Consider the following 23,556-nt stretch of genomic DNA (forward strand, 5'->3'; position numbering starts at 1 on the left):
CCACTGACAAAGTTCATTTTTGTTTAAATCAGACCATCTAACAATAAAAAATGGCTAGTGCGATACAAGGAGTTACAAGATTGATATGGTTGCACACCTTTTCTTTAAATAAAACCTTTCTTCAGTTAAATTTGCAAATTTATATTCTGAATTCCTCTCACCTGACTTTTCAAAGCCTAATTTTTGACTTACTTTAAAAATTTTATTTATCAGCCATAACCAGTCTGTTTCCTACATCTTTAGAGTTTCTCATTAGCTAAAAATATAGAAAGAGTATTGAAAAGTCTTCTAGAAATTGGGGCTTTCCCTCCCTAGAGTAGATAATTCTGTAACAGGCGCTAGTTACAAAGCAAAATCAGAAGTGACCTACGCACTTCAAGGGATTCCCAACAAAACAGTTTCTCTCAATGAGTAGCTGTAAACAGCATTCTTTCATCTTGAGGTAATTATAAGTTGACTATATATTTAGGCAAAAGCAGAAGGGAAGAGTAAAAATTTTTTTCCCATTATAGAATTATGCTGTCTTCCCTTAAAATGTATTTGCAAAAGATGGAGAGAGCAGATGCTCTCAAGTCCACCGTTAACTAATTTTCAAAACTATAATTATGAAATTCTAATGTAAAAATGTCATAGAAATAAAAGGTACACACATCAGACAAGATCCACTTTTAAATAACCCATTATTAGACTGCCTTTATACTTGAATCCAAACATGTATTACAAAAATAATTTTTATCCCCAGAATTACATCTGTATCCAGAGCTAATGCTGTTAGATCAAGATTCAAAAACTAAAAAACAAGTCATATCTATTCTTGTAGATTATTTTAAGTGTATCTGTATAATTTAAAAAGAAACTTACACATGGTGGATGCTCAATTAAAATATGCATTTCCTTATTATTAGCAGAATCAACAACAATCTGGCAAGTAACTCAAAATGCCAAAAACTTAACCATGACAATAACTTTAATTTATAACAAAACAATGCTTAAGAGATTAAAAACTTTTGGCTAAAAAACTTCCAATAAGTCAACACTTACTTAAGTGTTAATAACCAAGAGGAAATTAGCAAGAAATTAGTAAATTACCCTGAAATTAAATACAAATTTAGCAAAGTCTTAAAAACAGGATCAACTTAAGAGTCATGAATTTTCTGAGTAGCCTTTACTCTTATAAGGGGAAAAAAAGTAAATGTTCTCATTTCTGTACTTCTTTTGAAAAATGTTTGACAGTCTAATCGTATATAGTTCATATCAAATTCTACCTTCTGACCATACTATCTATAAATTATACTTATCTTCTTAGACAAGTGGTCTCTATACATAATAGATTATTTTTATAGCAAACAGCTATAAGAATTTTATATTCAAACACTCTTTACCCAGACATCAGGATTCAACTTCCTATGACCATTAGATAAGAATGAAAATCTTGCCATCTTATTTTATGCTTCTCCATTTCAAAAACAAACCAAAAAAAAAGGCAGACCTGAAGATGTCTAATATTTTAATGGCAACAAAACTAAGTCATTAGTTCAATAAACGTGCTATTTTCTTATAGCATGCTATTATCTTACATGCAATTTCCAACAAATTTAGTATATCTTATATGAAAATCAAATCAGTTTCTAAGAGAAACGTCAAAAAAAAAAAAAGTAAAATTTAATTCTCTCCCTAGGTACTTATTACTGTTGAAAAGAAAAACTACTGTAAATGAATTTAGGCTAAAAGTCATAAGTTGACTTTGGAAGAATGCATAGCTAAGTTGCTGATCAACAATGAAATCACAAAAATTAGCGACATACAATACCAACATTCCAAAATGTTATTAAAATCCAACCCAAAGCTGCCTTCGCATTTCTGGGATTTCTAATGAGATTTTCAGTCTGCTGAACAATGGCCATAAAAGGCTTTCAAACTTCACTCCATTCACAAGTAAAGTTGAAATTGAACATTTTTATTTCTTCTCTCCCTATGACAACTTCACCATGGAACAGTGAATAACACAGCTCAAGTCATTATGCTAATTAGAAATTAAATAAAAAGATGCCCTCACAATAGTTAAGTGTAAGGTGACATGCTACAACTACAGACACAGTTCAAAAGCAGCTTTAGGGATTGTGTAGTGCACGCTTACAAAAGCTGAAAACATCAGGGAGGGAGCTCTTTGGTCCTCTCGGTTACCAGAACTCTAGCATGTGGCCACTTTTCAATTATAAGGCAGAAATTAAACTATACATCCATAAGAAGTATGTCAAACAGCAACTCACTCTTACGACCTATTAGGCCGTAAGATTTCTCAACAAATTATGACTTGGACTTCCTTCATGGCGCAGTGGTTAAGAATCCGCCTGCCAATGCAGGGGACACGGGTTCGAGCCCTGGTCCGGGAAGATCCCACATGCTGTGGAGCAACTAAGCCCATGCGCCACAACTACTGAGCCTGCACTCTAGAGCCCACGTGCCTAGAGCCCGTGCTCTGCAACAAGAGAATCCACCACAAGGCGAAGTCTGCGCACCACAACAAAGAGTAGCCCCTGCTCACCGCAACTAGAGAAAGCCCGAGCTCAGCAACGAAGACCCAACGCAGCCAAATATATATAAATAAATAAATTTATTTAAAAAAAAAAAAAAGAATCTATGACTGACTGGTTATCTGATGAATGCAGAAAGGGGGGGAAAATACCACCTTGAAGATTTGAAGAGCATTAAAAGGAAAGTTTAATTTATTTATATTTCCAAACTAACAGAATGTGTTCCTTTTCTATGTTAAAAGGTGGTAAAGAACACAAGCTATGACGAGCCGAAGTTATATTTCAAGACATGCTCTACTTTCAACAGCCTTGCATAAAACACACATTTTAAGCAGCCGGTCATGTCCTTTGACTAACATACAACATCTGGTCCGTCTGAGAAAATTTTTCTATCTTCCATAAAGTTGCATGAAATATCCAATTTTTTAAAGGAAAAAAAAAGGAGACATATGAGCAAGAAATAGGCAGAAAATATTGGAATAAAATAATAACCAAGAAATCTTCCAACAGCATATGCAGAACATAAATACCCTTTCTCATTTAGGCTGAGGCGGTTTCTGAAAGGATATGCTATTAAAATGTTTAATCATACCCAGCCACATATTAAGCCATTAATTAAACATTAACGGTATCATATAGTTTTAGGGTTTTCAGCTTTTATTCTTCCTCCCTGCATTTAACCTGAACGTTAAATCCTATCCATTCTTCAAGACTGAGTTCAAAGAGTTACTTTTCAATTCACTCTTGTACTTTGCCTATCTGTAATAATCTTTTTTAAAAAGTCTATTACATTCATCTGGAAATGATTATGTATGTGCTGGGACATCTCTTGTATTTGTAGAAATGTATTTAACTCTGGTAATAGAGTGGACTTTCCATATTGTCATGCACTTTAAGGTTTCTAAAGGCAGGGACTACATAGCACTTCTTGAAACCCAACACCTTAACGGTATAGTGCCTGTACACTGTAAGCATCCAGGAAGTAATTGTTGGATTGATTTTAAGACTTCAGATTTAGGTTTTAACTAGTAGATCATAAAATGTCACCAAATAAAATAAAATTTATTCAAATAAAGTGCCATACTAGAGACATGTTGTTCAAAAGCAACTTGGGTTCACCAAAAAATCTGAGAACTTCTCATTTAAAAACACCAAGTGGAAGTTATATGCCCATGCTTGCCACAGTGATAGTGAACTTATCCTGTAGTTAGGAGTTCTGTCAAAATATTTTCCTATTACATTAATTTAGTCTATCCACTGTCTCATTTTAGCTTATAACCTTAATGAAATAAAATTTATTATTTTCCCAATAAAGGAATTAAGTTACCCAAAGTCACAGGTAGTCAACTATGGAGCTGTAAAAGACCTAGTAGCCACCACTGAGAACCTATGTCCATTACCTCATTTCAGAAATAAACTTTAAGATTTGAGGGATGAGTAGGTATCAGCCAGGCAAGGTAGAAACTGATCCAGGCATATATAAAGACCCAGATCAAATAAAATATGAGGTATTTGGAAAACTGAAATTCAAGTAGGTAACCCACTCTACTCAAATTTTAATTACTTATCAAGTCTTGGTTGAGTGCCTTATAAATACCAGGGATTCAGCAATTGCCTCTAGATGAGTTCTTCAACTTCTGAAAATGTATCCAAAACTTTTATGTGCATATTTTTTAGGGGTGAAAGGGACATGACACAAAAACAGTTAAAAGACTTACTGCACTAAGTCGATAAAAGCCATAATTATACTTCAATTTCAATCAATTACTTCATGATTTTACTTTACTAAAGCCATAATTTCACTTCAACCTCATGTAGTACTATGTAAAGAGCACTATTCTATACGAAAAGGTAGAATTTCAATTAAATTCACCCAAGATTTGCTAGGTACCCACTATGTGCCAAATGCTGACAAACTATTATAAAAGAACGATGTACCCAACTGTACATACTGAAGGAGTTCTACAGTAATGTAAAGTTCTACACTATAACAGTCACATACACTAGGAACTAACAGGTTTCTTCCACTTTTAAAAATGCTGAACTCTTCATTCTTTAAAAAGTATTTTCCTTTTAAAATCTGAACCTATTTAATTTTTTGCTAAATCTAAATCTTTCAAAATTACTAAATGAGAAAGAAACGGTAAGACCAGGAGTATAAGCATAGGTATAAAGCATGCTTCTGAAAGTGGACTTAGACTATAATACATTTATTTAAAATACATTTTAAAACTGTAACAATTATATTATTCATCAACTATTTAAAATTACTATTCATTCACTTCCAAAAAGTATTTGTTACATGCCTAATGTGTCCAGCTCAGATTAGTGTAGAAGACACAAAAATAGTCTATAGTCGTAGAAATGAGAAATATCTTTAGATACTATTATGGACTGATCTCCAGGATATACTGTTAAGAGATAAAAAACAAGGTAGAGCAAAGTGTAGATCACATGCTACTGTTTACTTCAAGAAGGGGGAGGGAGAATATGAAGATATATACATATTTGCTTATATATTTTTTAATGTAAGGACAAGCTATCAATTTTCTCTTAACAGTTACCCCTAAGAGGAAGGGTAGGAACAGGATGAAGACTGGACAGAAGGTAGACGTCTCTGAATATTTTTTACCTTGTCTTATTGATTTGAATTTGGAACATTCTAAATATTTTACATAATTATGAAACAAACTGAATTTTTAAAAGGTAAAACTAAATATTAACATATGAAAAGCAAAATGAACCATCTATGTGTCTAGCTGATAGCACAATCACAGGGAGAGAAACCTGAATTTAATTAAGCTTCTAGCTCTAACTACCAATTCATAGGAAATACAGGGGACAGTGGAGTATGTTAAACAGTATCACAAAATTCAAACTCAGGGAATTCTAGAGGATAAACAATCCAGTTAGTATAACAATTAAGTTATAAAGAAGAAAGAAAACACATAGAAGAAAGATAAAGGAGGAACCTAAGATTAAAGGACATAAGTTACCACCCAACTGCAATAAATAGATCTGATTCAAATAAACTGTAGGAAAAAAAAATTAAGAGCCCATTAGGGAAATCTGAAGGCTGAAATCTGAAGGCTGGTTATTTAATGATAGAAGAATTATTGGTAATTTGTTTAGGTGTGATAATAATATGATTGTTTCTTAAAAAGAAAACTTATGTTTTAGAAATACATATTGAAATGAATGTATATGTATATAAATAAATGAATGAAATGACATGATGACTGTGATTTGCTTCAAAATAATACAGGGACATGGAATTACATATGAGAAAAGATTGGTCATAAGTTGATAATTGTTGAAGCTGGTTTATGGAACAGTGAGACCATTACGACATTCCAGTTTTGTATACTTTAAAATTTCCATATGGGCTTCCCTGGTGGCGCAGTGGTTGAGAGTCCGCCTGCCGATGCAGGGGACACGGGTTCGTGCCCCGGACCGGGAAGATCCCACATGCCGCGGAGTGGCTGGGCCCGTGAGCCATGGCCGCTGAGCCTGCGCGTCCGGAGCCTGTGCTCCGCAACGGGAGAGGCCACAGTGAGAGGCCCGCGTACCACAAAAAAAAAAAAAAAAAAATTTCCATAGTTAAAAATTAACAAAGATTTAACAATTACTCCGAGAGCTAATGATATCCCTTCCCTCTGCAGGAAAATAAGTTGGTGATTATTCATGTATAACTCCTATAGCACTTATTCCCATCATTTGGCTGTCATATACAATAATCCTTCCCAAACTAGAGATCACCGTCACAAATTAAAAAACATGTTCATTTCCTTTGGTGCATCTTTTCTTCAACCAAGAAATCTGTCTTTCTAATAAATGAGAATTGTAAGACACTCCTACTGCGGATAATAAACTAAAGAAAGTAAAGGGTAAGAATTTTAAAAGGAAGACAAATGACAGAGCAGGTATCATTTACATAAAGAAGCGTCAGGAAAGAGTAAAGAAAGTGAAGCAAATGAAGTTTGTTTCTAGACTTTAGAAATAAACTCCTACACCCATCAGCAGCAAGGGCTGAGTCATATGTAACAGGTACTGAAGCCCTGTGTTTTGGCATGGATTTGTTATAAGCAGAGCCCTCATCATAAAGCTGTATATACTGAGGAAAGCTAGGCTGAGCACACTACCTAAGTGCTACATCACCAAGGCCCCCATGGAACCCAAGGAAGCTAATCGACAGCTTCAGATCATAAAATCAGAAAAGTATCAAACATTTAGAGGAAGTAAAAAAGAGGGAAAAAATGTCTCCTGGTTGTATATTATCTACCTGATCGTGTATTCTAATTGTGTATTAAAGCAAAACAAACATTTACGCATCTCACTGAAACTGAAGTAGTGCGAAAGAACCTCACATTTCTACAGAACAAGAGTGGTGCTGCACTCATTACTACAAATTTAACAATGGAAAATATGGATGTACTTACATAGTCCTTCAGATCTTCACGTACTACCTCAAATTCACTAATCCTATTTTTTAAAAAGTTTTAAGTTTTCAACCACAACTATCCGCAGAATTTTGAGACACTTAACTCCAATGGTTAAGAAGAGACTTCCATAAATTACTTAAGCTTCTTATTATATTTTGTCTCTTCAATGAAACACCAAGCCACTTAAGGCTAAAACTATGTCTTTTACCACTTTAAATCCCCTCTATGTATTCTACATAGAGTAGATGCTCAATAAGTGTTTGATCATTTAGCAGTTAATGAAAAACAAAGTAATATATATGGCAAAGAATTACTCTAAATAGTATTAAAAAGGCTTCTGAGGAAAAGACCTGTCCTCAAGGAGTTGCTAATCTCTTCTCTTATATTATATTGATATTTCAAATATGCCACAGTTTGAGGGGTTTGCGGAGGAGGGGGAGCAGTACACAAAATCATAATTTTTGCTGTTTAACAATCATCATTTCAGAAGTATGCCAGAATTTCCACAAACTTCCACTGACATGAAAAAATCTTTTCTCTAAAGACTATTACACAAACTGAACCAGATCTACCCCCAGGTCTATTTATGAATGGGATAATAATGATTAGAAAGTAACAACACACTCAAATAGGCATCAGTACTGAATATATTGCCTATTAACTAGAAAAAAAATAGGATTATGGCATTAGTAGATCAAGGAGCACAGAGTAGGGATAAATTTCAATATGGATAGTAGGAACATACACTGACTGTTTGGAATCAAGAATTACTTAGAATTACTTAGGTCTTAAATATATATTTTTACCAATATTGCTAAGAAATAACAAAGAGTCTACCAGTAAATCAAATAGAAATGTGCAACATGACAAGTAATCATAAAAACCACTGCAGTTAATTGGAACCTCATACATTACTGATGGGGATGTATAATGGTGCGGCCACTGTGGAAAAGTTTGGCAGTTCCTCAAAAAGTGAAACAGAGAAATGCCAGTAATCATATTCCTAGTTTATACCCAAAACAAGTATTCAAGTAAATACCTGTACATGAATGTCCAGAGTAGCACTATTCATGACAGCCAAAAGGTAGAAACACAAATGTCCATCAACAGATAAATGGATAAACAAAATGCAGGTATACAATAGAATATTATTCAGCCTTAAAAGAGGAATGAAGTACTGATACATGCTACAATATGCATAAGCCTCCAAAACATTATGCTAAGTGAAAGAAGCTAGACACAGAAGGTCACATACTGGATGATTCTATTTACACGAAATATCCAGAATAGGTAAATCCAAAGACAGAAAGCAGACTTGTGCTTGTCAGAGTCTGGGGCAGGAGGTTATGAGGAGTGACTGTTCAATCGGTGCAGGGTTTCTTTTGGATGTGGTGAAAACATTTTGGCGTTTCCCTTGGATGTGATGAAAATGTTTTGGAACTAGATATAGGTAATGGTTCTAAAACATTGTGAATGTATTAAATGCCTCCAAATTGAACCTTTAAAACGGTTAATTCTGTGTTAATTTCACCTCAATAAAAAATAAACAAATAATCCCCCCAAAACACAGTTCAAGAACAGCCATGCTTCTTATTGTCTATAACATAAAATACTAAAATTGTTTTCCAGAGATTTCTCTATATACCTGATTACCAACTTTTTCTTCATTCCTAAAAGCCATACCTAAGTCCATCATTCTCTTTCCTCTAGAATCCTCATCTCCATATGGCTCAGCTACCCTTAACCCCGTCCTCACTACCCCTCATCAATCCCTTTCATTTTGCCTTGAGAAATCCTACTTACATTATGAGCCACCATCCAGTTAACCTGCTCCTCTTTCTGTGGAAAGATAAGCTTTCTTTTCAATTTATCAAGCTTTTCAGTATGTATATGTGAAATAACAATAAGATATCCAAATGGAAATATTTGGCACGGTGGACATAGAGAACTTGAATTCAAGAAAAGTCGCTGATCATCATGAACACATTAGTATTTGATGAAACTAGGTGTCATGTTACGGGAAGGCAATTTAGAGAAGGAATAGGCTAAATGATTGTTTTGACATTCTGTAATGTTTTGCCTAACCCTGGATCTTTTGGTTTCTGTCACCCTGCCCCAGGTATTACTGGAAAAAGTTATGAAACCCTTCAGAGTGAGTTCATTACAAGTTCACATTGTTTCAATTTTGATTGAATACTACTTTTAAGCAAGGCTTTTATTCTCTTATTGTTGATTTGTTAGCATAATGATTTCCAACCTATGAGCTTCAGACTCCTGGGAGCTGGAGAATTAGTTATCACAATGGGTGGCCAGAGGCATGCTTTATATAAGGCCATATATGCTGCAGACAGGCCTTATACAATATTTTTCAAATGTGTAGACAATTTTGTGGTTAATAAAATACAAAGTCATGTATGAGTGTACTGAATAGCTTTTTGCTAATATGCATTTTCTCAATTAACAAATACTAAAAATGTAACTATAGTTATGTGGGGCAGGGGGTCCACAAATTTTTTTGAAGTTAAAGAAGTTGTCATCTTCAACATATTGGGATCCACTGCCTAACAGTATTCCCCATAGCACCTAAACATCTTTCCCACACTCTAAGCCTCTAAGTATCCCCTGCCCAATTCCAGACCCACTTCCACTTTCATTTTCCCAAGAAAATCAAACACATCCTTATACATTCCCTCATCTACCTCAATCCATCTGAATTTATTCTTTCTCCTCCACCTCTATAAATATTTGGTAATTTAGCAATTAAATGTCTCTTCCCTTTTAAGACTAATTCAGACAATATACCTGAGCCCATCTCTTATTTGCCTCCCTTACCCCAATCCACCAAACAGGTTTAATCTCTCCTTCAAGAGATTTTCCCCTTCCACCTAAAAACATTATCAACTCTCTCTTATTCTGACAAAACTTTACTTGATTCTGCTCTATGTTCTAGCTACTATCCTATTTCTTTTCTTCCTTTTGGTGTCAAATTCTCAGAGCTGGCCTACTACAGCCTGAGCCAGACACCTGGCTTTGTAAATAAGATTCTGTTGAAATAGCCATCTCATTTTTTCAGCTATCATGGCTGCTTTCCTACGACAAGGGCAAAGTTAAGTAGTTAGGCGATCCTATGGCTTGGAAACCTAAAATATTTCCTACCTGGCTCTTTAAAAAGTTTGTCAATCTCTGGGGCTCCAAAGCATGATCTATATTCAATATCAGCATTTTCTTTTGAGGACAAGTGGGTGCCATTAAAGGTTTTGGATCAGCAGTAAAGTACTGAGTAAAGGGCATTTCAAGACTACCAACTTAACAACAGCATACAGGGAAGATATAAAAGATCATTTAGGAAAATATTGCAAGAGACTACACATTAAACATAAAGGGAGAAAAATAAAAGGGACTTTTTAAAAGGATAAGCATCAATACTAGATGACTACATGTGACAGAGACAAAACTAACACCAAAATTTCAATTCTTGATTATGTGGCTCTCAAGAATTTGCATTCTCTCCTACAGTCTACTGTAGACTTACAGCTCTTCATAGTTTCCTACATTACTGATTATGGAGTTCCTAAAAATCTTAATACTAATTCCATATCTTCTGTATACCAGGCATTCCCCATGCTTGCTATATGGCTACCTCTTGGGTAAGCAAATCACTTAGGAAGAGGCAGAACCAACAGAGTTGGCCAAATAAGAGCATAGGGCCAATGTCAGAGTTGGATGGAGTACTCACCTGTGGTACCAAGCAGAGAGAGAGGGGAACTAAGATTTCAGGTCCAGAACTGGCTCTAGCCAAACAGGAAGAAGCAGTTATGAATTTGCTTATAGCAGAAGCAGAGTGTCTTTGATATCCTGACATACTTTTCTGATGTTCAGACAGACCACCATTAAAGTGGCCATTGGTAAAAGAGTCTCATGAAAAACAAGCCAAAAAACAAGACCAAAAGGTGAGGAATTAAATGGAGCAGACCCTAATGGTCTTTTGTTTAGGAAAAGCAGTCTTCCTTATTAAAGATGATACTACTTTTCATAATGGCCAATATGATACTAACCTTCATTAAGAGAATTTTCACACCCCACAAGATTGAGAAGGATATCGTCATCTTTATCATCAACTTCACATCCCAGCAGCATCCAGCTTTCCACATTATCGCTTTCTGAAATGGTGCTCTCTTCCTCTTCACTTGAACTGACCTCTATAATCATGACCTCTTGGATTGTACCTGATCTCTCTCCAGGTTTAGTCTTTTCAATATCCCTCTTGCATTTCTTATCTGCCAACTCATTAGAATGACGAAAAGCAGGAGGACCTTGGGTCCTTTCTTCTGCATGGACTCTAAAATTCTTTCTTTTACATTTATAAATACTATCTTCATCAGACAGTGTGATGACCTCTGACCCATCTGATAGCTGGATGACCTCACTATCTGAAAGGATAATTAAGTTCTTCTGATTTGGTTTACTATTGAATGATTCAGAATTCCCAGAGTTCTTCTCTTCATGTTCTTCCTCTTTGACGACATTATCAAGATCTTGGGCATAATGAACTTGGCTGTAGAGCTGAAATTCCACCTCACTATCAACACTCAGTTCACTAGATGACTCTTCACGATAAAGGTCATCTTCATATGCTTCTATGGTCTCATAACCACCAAACATCATGGAAAGTCAGTAACCTTGATGCTGTAAAACAGAAAGTCATAGAAAGAATATATTTTAACAGCTCAGATCATGCCTGTTTAGTGCATAATGATATCACCTCTTAGAGCTAACTTCTGTGAAGGCCATCATTTTTCTCAATGACATATTAAAATACCTTTTTCTCTTAGAGTAGTACCATTTTTCAAGATTTTCTAAATTGTTATGACACACTCTAATAATGCCCAGCCCCTCCCAAATGAAAATTACTGCCAACAAACTGAGTTACAGTTATTAATGGAAATGTTACATTTCACAAGTATGTTAGAAAGGAAAAACAGGTTGAGATCCACTGTTTCAGACACCGATCACTTTTTCTCCACAATGTTAAAAATCACAAAAATATTTTAGGTCATTCTCACTACTATTCCATCCATTCTTCATCTTTTCCCTGGCTCTGGTTCTGTATCTCATCTTTTCTGGTATACATTCTCACACAGGAATATCACTTCAATTATGACTAAAATCCACAAAAGGACATAATTATCATATTTACTGTTTTGGTGTATAGTTGTCTTCTCAATTAAAAAATTAATCTCCAGGCCTTCTGATCTTTGACCAAAAGAATACATAAAAATAGCTGACAAACTTAGTTTATTTCTGTACCTATAAAGATATGTATGAAATACAAACTAACTGAAGACCTAAAATAGAGGTAAAACTCAGCTTTAGGAGCACTTTACTCCTACTGTGAGCACAGTAAATCCTGCTCATCCTTCAACTCTGTTTAAATATCACTTCCTCGGGGAAGCTTTCCTTGACCCACCAAACTGTCGACCCTTTATAGGTTTCCATAGCACTTTACATTTCAAGACATTCACATTTCTAATTACTAGTGCAATGTAAATTTCCCACAAGCACAAATCACATACCCCAGGGGGGCAGGAACTATATGCACTTTGTTAAACAATGGATCACCAAAACCAAGCAGAGTAACTGGCATTTAGTAAGACCTCTATAAAGGTCTGCTGAACTAACAAATGAATAAATAAATGAATAATATCATCAGGTATTTGTTCTAAAGCCCTAATAAATCTAATTATGTGTCTAAAATATGAAAATTATGATGAGATGAATTTCGTAGTTGTCTCCAACTATTTCAAAGATTCTCATATCATCAACCAAAAATCTACACAGATGTTTCAATTAGGTACTAATGGAACACTGATCAAAATGAGAGTGCTGGAAAAAAACTCATTTTTGTTTAAAAAAAAATCAGGCACAGTATAGAGAACAATTAAAAATGACAATTTATTCTTTCTACTCTACTTTTAGCTATACAGATACAATTTAGAAAGACTAGTTGTTTTCTTAGTTTATCAATTCTCTGCCCAAAATGTCGGGGTACTTTTGGTGATACAACCTGCTGACTCCAAAAATCAAATGAACAAGAGCCAAAAATGTACTACACTCATGCTGGAGTTTCTTGTTTTACAGAAATAAAGAAACCAACTTTTGTTGTACACCTTAAACTTACACAATGTTATATGTCAATTATATCTCAATAAAGCTGGGGGGAAAAGATGATTAAAAGTTCTGAGTTAACAATATTGTATATATGAAATCTGCTAAGAGAGTAAATCTTAAATGTTCTAACCACACACAAAAAAGGTTAAGATGTGAGGTGATGGATGTGTTAACTAACCTTAATGTGGTAATCATTTCACAATATATACATATATCAAATCATCATGTTGTACACCTTAAACAATGTTATTTGTCAATTATATCTCAATAAAGCTGGGGGGGAGACCCAACTTTTAATGCCTTTTTTTCCTTCTAAAAGGTACAATATACCTGTTCCCTTTTTGCACTGTCCTTCAGGTTGCTATGCTGTTGTCATACAAGTTGAATGTGGCTGTCTGAAAAGTAATGCTCATAGCATTTATCAGTTTATATTGAAATGTTAGCTTCAGAGGAATACAAATAAAAGATGAATCCTTTCCTTTTTATTTAATAGGTAAATTAATTCTAAAAGAAGTCAAAGGAATTATGCTTCCTTCAAAATCCTCACTGGATCCATCTTGAGGATCCAGTGTGGACTTAAGATAAAACATAATTCCGGTGCAGCACAGAAAAAATTAAAGAGCTAAATTACAGAGTTACAAATTTGTACTACTCTTGGAGCCATCCCAAAGGAAAGGGATTAAGAAAAGAGCCATAGGCACACCTGTGAATGTATGCCAAAAATAAACTACAGAAATAAAATAAAAACAGACTTCCTTGGGTCTAAGGGTTTATCTCTTCCCCTGAAATGTAGAAAAATGAATTTAACAATTTAGCCCCTATGGCCTTTAAGAGGATTTTGTCCCTTCTGTACTGAAAATTGTGCTCAGCATAACCGGCTCTTCTATTTATGTAGTTTATGTATGCCAGAGCTACGGTCTGCCTGAGGCTGTTTTGGTTTATGTTACTACTTTAATCACATTCAAACGCATTTAGTTAACTTTTTAAATTCATACTCCAAGGATGAATATGAAAAAAATATATATGTATATAACTGTCTTGATTCAGAAGGACTTCTCAGCTTTTTGAACATTGTACACAATTCTCAAGCATACTTAATTAGATAACATAAAGTCTCTATGAGAGTCACAAAATTTTAAATCTGGAAGAGACCTTTCAGATTATCTCATCAACCTCCTCAATCTACATATAAGGAAACTGAGGTCCAAAGAGATAAGGAGGCCTATCCAAAGTTATTTAGCTGGTTAAGAACACAGCTAAAACTGATTCACATTTCCCTGATTAAAAAAATAACAATCATCATTTCGAACAAAGATTAAAGAAAAAACAAAAACCTTCCTTCAAAACTAAATTTGCAGTGGCTCTAACACCTAAATTTACCTAACAAATATCCATTTTATTTCCGTGGAGTTTAAAAACTATAAAAGAGGCATTTTAATTGGAAAGAAAAGCATACATTTGAATTTGTCAGTTTACCATCCAAGAGCTTCCCAAGTTGGTACACAAAGGCTATAGCAATGCCATGACCAAAAAAGATGGCTCTTATATAAGAACTTAAAATATCAGTTTGGGAATAAAACTTCTCTGAAGAATTTAAATGGCTTAACAAATATAAAACAGCTATAGAGAATAACTGCAAAGGCGCTCGCTGTTGAAAAGTGAGAGCAGAATTCATTCACTGATTTTTTTTAAACTAGACAACTTAAGGCTTATTTAAGCTTTCAGATTTTATTATACAATCTTTAAAGACAACATTTCTGCTCTAACAGTCTACCAACTGGTCATTTCAGTCCTTGTGCTCTTATTTCTCTTCAAAGAACTTTTAGCCTAGATATTTCTTTTTGATGAGATAGTTATCCATCTCAAGGAAATTTAAATCAAATTCACAGCTTGATATCAAGCCTAGTTTTCTTTAGAACATGATTAACAGTTTAATTTCAAATTAAAATTTCTGACTTAGTGAGCCATCCTGATAGTGACAGATTTGAAACACTACTGACTCTAGTGTTAAAATTTCTGCCCACTCTTCGAATGGGGCTTTCAATTTGAAGTAAATCAAACTGGGACAGAGAATTCAAATGTGGGAAACAATGGTCACAAAAAAATTCAGACAGAATACAAGATGCTGGTGGGAGAAAATAATGCTAAATTTATTCAGACAAGTCCAGCTGTTCCTGACATAAAGTCTTTATAGAGTAACTAATCCTATCTCAAAACACTTCCTTCACCTTTCCCTCAGCGCTTTTCCTGTTATTACACAGTATCTTATCCTTGAAGCTATTGTACAGTCCTCACTTCCACTTCTTCCTCGGTTTATTCCCCACCCTCAGACTCTCTTAAAAACATCAATACTGAATTATCCCCAAAGCACAATACCGTCTGAAATATACACACAGTCGAAAAATTCAAAACACAACAGAGTTTTGGAAGGAACCTGAAAGTTATTAAATTAAACACTCATTTTATACACTGAGAAATGGGCTCTGAGAAGCTTACTTATTCATTGCGCATAAAAGATCTCCTAATTCAACCCCGTAATCTGAAATCAAGGTAAATACAGCCTGAAGAGAAGATTTCTGGAGTCACCAACGCGAGTTGGTGGTGGAGCCCCGGCTAGAACGCAGGCCTGCTGACTCTCCACTCAGCCAGTTTTCCCACTACATCTGCAACTCTTAAAGTTGAAGTTAACTGCCGGCTACGATGTGAAGGATAAAGGGAATCAGCGAACACAGTCCAAGTCTCCTTGTTTTACGTGGGGAAAGGGGCCCATCTCCCGAAATTTTTCTGTCCCCACAGCTGCAGCTGCTGCTTCTGACTGCTGACGCTGGATTAGGCCCAGGACTGTTCGGTCCTCAAAGGCCGAGCCCTCTTCGCGTTTAAATGACTGACCGGCTTTCCTAATAGACAGGGGAACCTCGGGGGTGGGGGTTGGAGGTAAAATAGGCAGAAACGCCACTCCTCACCGAGGCCATGGGCGCCCAGCCATTTTTGAACCACGGCCTCATGCCTTGGAGGGGCAGGGAGAAGCCCAGCCGGTCCGCGGAGTCGCGTGGAAAAGAGCTCGACTGAGAGGCCACGAGCCGAGCCCCGCCACGAATAAGGGACACAGGGGGGACGCGGAGGCCGGCGAGGGGACACGCGCTAGCTCCACAGCCCAGCGGGCGAGGCGGAGGGCGGGCAGGGGTCCCCCGGCCGCAGTCGGCTCGGGGTCCGTCACACACATACTCACTGCCGCGGCTGCGACCAGGAAGCACCAACCAGGAACCAAAACGCGTAGAGGGACGGGGAGGGGCGAGGACAAATGAGGTAAGAAAACCGCGTCCGCGCGAACCCGGGAGAAGGGAAGGCACTTCCGGGGAAAACACAGCTCCCGGGAGTCGTCTTCCGTCCCGCCCACCCACCAGGCCTTCTGTACGCATGCGTAACAACTATTAACCCTTTCCTTTCCCCTTGATGTGCCTGTCTTGCTCTGGTCCTTCCCCCCAACGGCTTCTTTCACAGATATTTAAGCTGCATCTGTGACAGAGGACACCATGTTTGAATGACTTGCACAGAAGATATGCTACTTACCGAGCAAAACCGGGGAGAGTTAGCGCCTTTCTGTGCTGGCGAGAGAAACTACATCTACCATGATGCTCCGGGGCGAAGTTTAGCCCGCGCTCCGCCTCCTTTCCCCCTGACCTCGGAGGACATCCTCCATGTGCCACGTGGCGCGGGAGCGGAGCCGAGACCCAGCAAGGGGGCGAGGACCGGTGCGGCAGACGGCTTGGCTGGTGTACTCGGGGAATCCCAGCGAGGGAGAAGCCTCTTTGAGAGCGCTTGGTTTAGATCCTTCTCTCGAGCTAGGTGACCTTAGGCAGGTCCTTCCCACCTCTAAGTTGAAGGTAAACTTAGTTTACACTGGGGCGCTTCCGGCTCCTTTTTTCCCCTAGAATACAAGACAACAGATTTAACTCTTTGTGAACCTGGAAGAGCTGAACTCTTGCGAAAGATTGAAGTCAATACTGGTCCTTTGGAAGCCTCCGGAGGCTACAGATTGTGTTGGAAGCCCCTGGCTTCGGTTCCTCGTCTCACACCTTATTTTAACAGTAATACTAAACCCAACTGTACATCTTTATCAATTCGTCGGCCCTTGGCAACAGTCTTGAAAGATGTTTGACATTGATTATTTTTGCCAACATTTATCGAACATGTGTTTAAGAGCCAGGCAGTGCTAGCAATTGTGAATATAGTGGTAAATGTTTTAAAGTCTCTGGTCTCATAGAGCTAGAGTCTACCTGAGAAAGCAGAATACAGATAGTTTGCTTATATCTAAGAGTTTGACCGGAAAAATAATTAGAAATTTTAGTTAGCATTATGGTAAGTGCTAGGAAGGAGGACAAGATACAATGAAAAGGTAAAATTGGAGGACCCGTTTTGCAGAGGAGGAAACAGGCTAAGAAATGGGCCACAGAAATTACTAGATTGTTTATTAGGTAATGTGTATTGTGTAGAACAAATGTTATCTTAAAAATAATAATATACTGAACATTTATCAAGTGCCAGGCTTACTCCTATAAATTTACTATGTATAAACTTTAAAATTTTAACAACCCTTTGCGGTTGAGAGTTTTTAAAAAAGGAAATAGATTCAGAGGTTAAGTAACTTGCCCAAGGCCACAAGGCCAGGAAATGCTCCCAATTACTATGCCCAGTGCTCTCACTATTACTCCTGCATTCAACAAAGATTTGCTATGTTCCCATGCTCAAAATGCTTAGGCACCCCCAAAAGGTTATGTCATAAAACCTAGAATTCTTTGGATGTCGTAAAGAACACTTCATGAGCTGACATCTGCCTACCTCTTTACCACCATGCTGAATACTGGGCCGTTGCCAGAACACACTATGCTCTATCACATCTGTGCCTTTACAGAGAGCATTCCTACTGCCTGTAAAGTCCTCCCTGTCATTCACCCTACTCTGCTCAAGACTGAGTCTTCAGGGAAATTTTCCAACTTAACCAGACAGAACAGGCATTCCTTCCCTCCATCAAGACAGTTATATTGTCTTAAAATTGTCTCCTAACTGGATTGTGGGCTCCCAGAAGGGTGAAGCTTTGACATTTTATCTTTGTATCTTCACCAGCTAATATAGTGCTTGACAGACAGCAAGCACTCAGTAATGGTGTTAAAGGAATGAAGGACCTCTTCTAACTACCTGAGGTTCTAGGAAACCAAGAACCAGATATGGATCCACCAGCTATCAGTTCAGTGGGAAACATGTCATGACTCCAAATAACTGGAATGCAGTGTAGTGTTCCATGATACTAACATGGTGTAAAGAGCTGCAGGGACCCCAAGGATACAGAGATTTCTGACCAAGAAGAGTAGTGTATATATACACGCACCTTGCCTTTACATGAGAAGTTCTCATTTAGACGGTTTTTAGAAATCACGAAATTCAGTCTCCTATTGTGATGGGGAAACTGAAGTTTTGCCAAGAGTCACGTGGCAGAGGCAGAACGGTGTGTGTAATCCAGGTCTCTGAGTCTCTCCCCAAACCACCTCACACTGTCTCTGCCCCACACCTCTTGAGATCACAAATGGTAGCATGCACAAACATCCTGGAGCCTCTCTTAGAATGTCCTAAGGAGTCCATTTATTTGAGAGAGGAAGCACCTGCTTTCGCCAGGGCAGTGGCAGTACTACATCAACAGTGAGCAGCTGAATTAGGGTGAGGGGCCAGGAGAAAGCAGAAACCTGCTGCAGAGGGCAGGCCAGGTGGGGGATGTAGTGTAGCAGGATCTGGGCAAGTGACTTACCCTTACCCTTCTGTTGCAGAGGGAGGAGCTACCTCCTTTATTTTATTCTGGTTTAGTGGTACCTAGAACCTCTGAAAAACTAATCATTTTGACCTTTTATCAGTTGCCTTTCCATTACTATCCATTCACTGGCAGCCTACTATGTAATAACCCCTTGTGAGCCACTTCAGGTATATTGTCTGCCAGATACATTGTAAGGGAGTGTTAGCCCATTTCACTGGTGTGGAAATTGTGACTTGGCGAGGTCATGTGACTTCCTCTAAATGACAGAGCTGGTATTCAAACTCAAGTCTTGTCTGAATCCAAAACCTATGCTCTTTTCTATGCCCAAACTGCCTTTCAAAACTAAACTCCTCGAGGGTGGAGACTATGATGTCCTGCTCTGTCTCTCCAGTACTTAACCCAAGGCAGAGTATGTTTCAGGCTCCCAGAGGTCACTGGTGGAATGAGTGGATTCAGCATGGAATGTTTGCCAAATGAAAGCCTGGGTGCTGTATGAACAGTGTTGTGGAACAGCAAAGGAGGGAGCTGCTGGCTGCTTAGGAGCAGTGGAGAAGCCTCCTGCAGAGGAGGAGGCCAAGTAAGTGGTTAGTAAAACAACAACAGCAGTCCAGCATTCTAATCGTAAAGAGCACAAACAGGCAATTCACAGAAGAAATCCGAAAGGCCATGAACTATCATAAGTGTTCAACATCACTAATAATAAGAAAAATATGAATGACCTCATACACTGTGGATGGAAATACAAATTGGAAAAGCCTTTTAGGGGAGTTAGTTGACCGTATCCATCAAAATTGTAAGTGAGCTATGTTTTTAAATGTATGTAGAAAGATTGTGATAGAAAAAAAAAGGAAACAAATATTCATCAATAGGGAATGAAATAAACAAGGATACAGCTATACTATTTTTTTAAGTATGCTGCTTTTAAAAGAATGAGATAAATCTGTATGTACTGACATAGATCTCCAAGACATACAGTTAAGTGAAAACAACAGGCAAATTGCAGAGCAATAGGTGTATTATGTACTCATTTTTGTTATAGTTTAAAGAGTTTGTGTGGCTGTATATAGATATGTGTGTATAGAATGCATAGACAAAATACTGGATGGATGTCAGTAACAGTGGTTACTGACTTCTGAGGAAGGAAGTGGGAGTGGAAGGGAATAAAGAGGGACTTTTCACTTAAAAAAAAAAAGAGACGTAATTCAGTGAGAAGAACACACATCACTTCTGGGGTACTCCTACCAAAGCACATAACCTGAATATAATCATGAGGAAACTATGAGACAAAAACAAATTAGGGAACGTTCTACAATATACCTGACTCTTAAAACACTTCAAAAATGTCAGTCATAAAAAACAATGACTGAGGAATTGTTCCACACTCAAGGACAGTGAAAGAGACATGATACATAATAAATTCAATTCATGATCTGGGATTTTCTTTTGCCAGAAAGGATATTATTGGGACAATTAGCAAAATCCAAATAAATCTAGATTTGATGACAGTGCTGTATTGCTGTTTTTCTCCTGATTTTTATATTTGTATTACGGTTATGTAAGAGAATGTCCTTGTCTTTTTTAGGCTGTATAATCTGAAGTACTTGCAGTAAAAGGACATCATGTCTGAAACTGATTCTCAAGTGGTTCAGAAAACAATTGTTTTGGGGGCAAGGAAAAGGGAGAGAGAAAGGAGAAGGATAACACAAATGTAGTAAAAAGTTAACATTTTGGGAATCTGGGTAAAAGGTATTCAAGAGTTCTTGGTACTAATTTTGCAATTTATATCTAACTCTGAAATTATGCCAAAATATAAAATTAAAAGGAAAACTAAAAAGAATAAGAGTTTGCCAGGTGGAGAAGGCAAGGGGAATCTTCTGGCAAAGGAACAAGATAAGCAAAGGAAACTGACAAGCATGAGTCTTGCATTGAGAAACAATCAGTGGCTCTGAGTGTTCAGAACATGGCATGGTGTGGGGAGGGCGGGAGGGGAGAGAGTAAGAATCATGAGCAACACAACCCACAAATGGACCCAGTTCCCTGCTACCTAATATCGGAAATGAACATTAAGGCTTCTTTATGCCCAGCCTCAAGCCCTGCAAAAAATAACTCGAGTTCTTATGGCTGCCCTGTCATTTCATTGACAATTTCTCTTCATCCAGTGACTATAGAATAAGAAACCCTAGGACAGTGGCTGAAAGGGACGTCTAGGACAACTCCATCATTTTGCAGAAGGGAAAACGAAGACCCACAATGAAGGCAGGATTTGCAAGTTCCCAGCAAGTGTTAACACTGGCTTCCAGTTCACAGTCCATTACTCTTTCTGTTGTGCAAAATTCTGAAAGGTTGAGGCAGAAATAGAGACTGACAAGTGAAGTGAATGTTACCCTTTAAAGTTTGGATGTTTTTCATTTGCCACAAATACAGACTTAATGTCAGTACAGTTTTAAAATGTAATTATAGAACCTTGTTCACTTAAAGCCCATATGTTGCAGCTGGTAAGCAATATTCAATTCAGGCTCCTAGTCTGAGGCAGCAGTCAAGGTGATTCTCGGGAATTCTCAATGACATTGGTACCCATCTGGATTTGTTGAAAAGTTTAACATCCTTTTTTATTATTCATGATTTTGCAGTTCTTCACATTGCAAGGTGATAGAGCACACAATTTTCATCCATGAAATCATTCTTGAAAATTTAGACATTCATATAGATGGCTTTTAATTTTTCTTAGAGACTACTTTTCCTTATAAAATCATGAAATTTAAAAAATATACACCATAAATTAAACTATATAAATGATAATATTCTCATTCTAATAAAATCCTAGGGATAAGGAGCTAGTATTTCAAGAACTGTATTCTCATTCGTTATTATTCCTAGTTGGAATTGTGTTTCTCAAGGCTTAGGTCTAAGTGACTATATAACAAACATTGAGTAGCAAGACTTTTGAGATTCTAATTTATTTAAGAATCATTAGATTCCATACAAAAAATCTCAAAGCACGTCATCAATAATGTGAGGTTACAGAGAAACACGTGACGAGTCTTTGGAGGGCCCTAACAGGAAGGGAGCAACATCACGGTTTGAGGGGGTTTAGTGTGTTTTTAAGAGAGACGTGAGCATGTTTGTGGCTGTGGGAAAGTAGAGAAGAGGTTGAAAAGGCAGGAAAGACTTGGGAATGATCAATCAAGTGACCTACCAAGGTAGACAGGAGGGGATTGGGATTGGCAGTTTCTCAAACTCTAATGTGCCCATGAATCACCTGGGGATCTTATTAAAATTCAGATTCTGACTCAGTAGGTCTGGGGTGGGGCCTGAGATTTTCCATTTCTAACAAGCTCTCAGGTGAACTTGATGCTGCTGGTCAGTGAACTACACTTCGGGTAGCAGAGGAGTAGAGTTGTGAATTGTGTGTTCATTTGCCTGTTTCCCTCCAGACCCTGAAGCAGAATCCTTCCATATAAACCCTATTGCCTAACACAGTACCTGTCATATAAAAGTTTGTTGAAAGCATTGAATATATGAAGATGTGCATTTGCCATCGTCTATAACTATGGAAAAATGAGGAGGAACCCTAATAGTCGAATGACACAAGACTGGATAAGTAAATTTTAGCACAAGTATACTTTGGAATATTCTTAAGTAATTTAATCTGTCTTTTGAAGTCCATATGATAATATGGGGAAATTCCTATGATAAAAACTTAGAAAGCATGTGAATTTTTACCTATATGATAGCCACTGTGTGAAATTATGCATTTGGGCAAGAACCAGAATGGAATAGAAAAAGCAAGTTTGATATGTTGGAGCAATAGGATCATAGATGAATTTTTACATTTAGATATCTGCCAATGTTATAAAAATTCAGGTGAAAAGTAACACTGTTACACATATGAAAGAAAAGAAATCAAACATGGATATTCTAACTATAGCAAATCAAAACAGAGGTGAGTAATTCCTACACGTGGTAGCTTAGATTGGGTTTGTATGTATGGTTTAAATATATATGTATATATTAATTTTTCTTGGTGCAGTCATTCTTTTATTCTGACTTGAAAGCTTCTTTCTTCTTTTGTCTCTTCTTTCCTTCCTTTCTTTTCTTTCCTTTCCTTTCCTTATGCCCCTCTCCCCTCCCTCTTTTTGAGACATCTCTCCCTTAAGGAATTCCCATTCCCAGTGATAGCTCATCAAAGGAGCACATGAATAGCTGACATTATGTAATGCTTTGACATTTGGCATTCCCAAGGCATTACCCCACCCCTGATGCAGAATAAGTTGTCAGAGCATGAAATTGGTATTTTTACATATTCTTAATGTACAGATGTCAGTCTGAAAACCATTCACTAGTATTATGATTACATTCTTTGTCTCATTTTCTTTCTATGCCAAGGTCTGTTCTTGGGATTTCTTTTCTTTTGGGAGTTTCAAAGAGGGAAGACAAAACTTTAATAATCCAGCTTATTGATTCTGCCAAAAGGTAAAAGTAAACGTTTAAGTCTCATTTTTGGCAACGATACTTCTGGCACAGGAGCAGAGATGTAACAAGAAGGACCAGATAGATGCAAAGGGGAAGTACAATCGGTGGCCCACTTGATGGTGCCAGATTCCTCAGT

At 37.2% G+C, this 23,556-nt stretch overlaps 1 protein-coding gene across 3 annotated transcripts in view; it reads right to left on the reverse strand.

Annotated features, from left to right (window-relative positions):
- Positions 1-16,475, reverse strand: part of ZCCHC7 (zinc finger CCHC-type containing 7) — a 244,343-nt gene extending 227,868 nt beyond the window's left edge. The window contains exons 1-2 of one of the 3 annotated variants that reach the window (XM_030884269.2): positions 16,374-16,475; positions 11,032-11,662 (exon numbers count right to left, since the gene is read on the reverse strand). In XM_030884269.2, coding sequence (XP_030740129.1) covers positions 11,032-11,641 — 610 coding nt within the window. In that variant the 5' untranslated portion in view covers positions 11,642-11,662; positions 16,374-16,475. Of the gene's footprint in view, positions 1-11,031; positions 11,663-16,107 lie in introns of all 3 variants that reach the window. The other 2 variants (XM_030884271.3, XM_030884268.3) reach the window with 2 other exon arrangements.
- Positions 16,476-23,556: the final 7,081 nt, after the last annotated feature.

Source organism: Globicephala melas, chromosome 6 (genome assembly GCF_963455315.2).
Source record: "Globicephala melas chromosome 6, mGloMel1.2, whole genome shotgun sequence".
NCBI lineage: Eukaryota > Metazoa > Chordata > Mammalia > Artiodactyla > Delphinidae > Globicephala > Globicephala melas.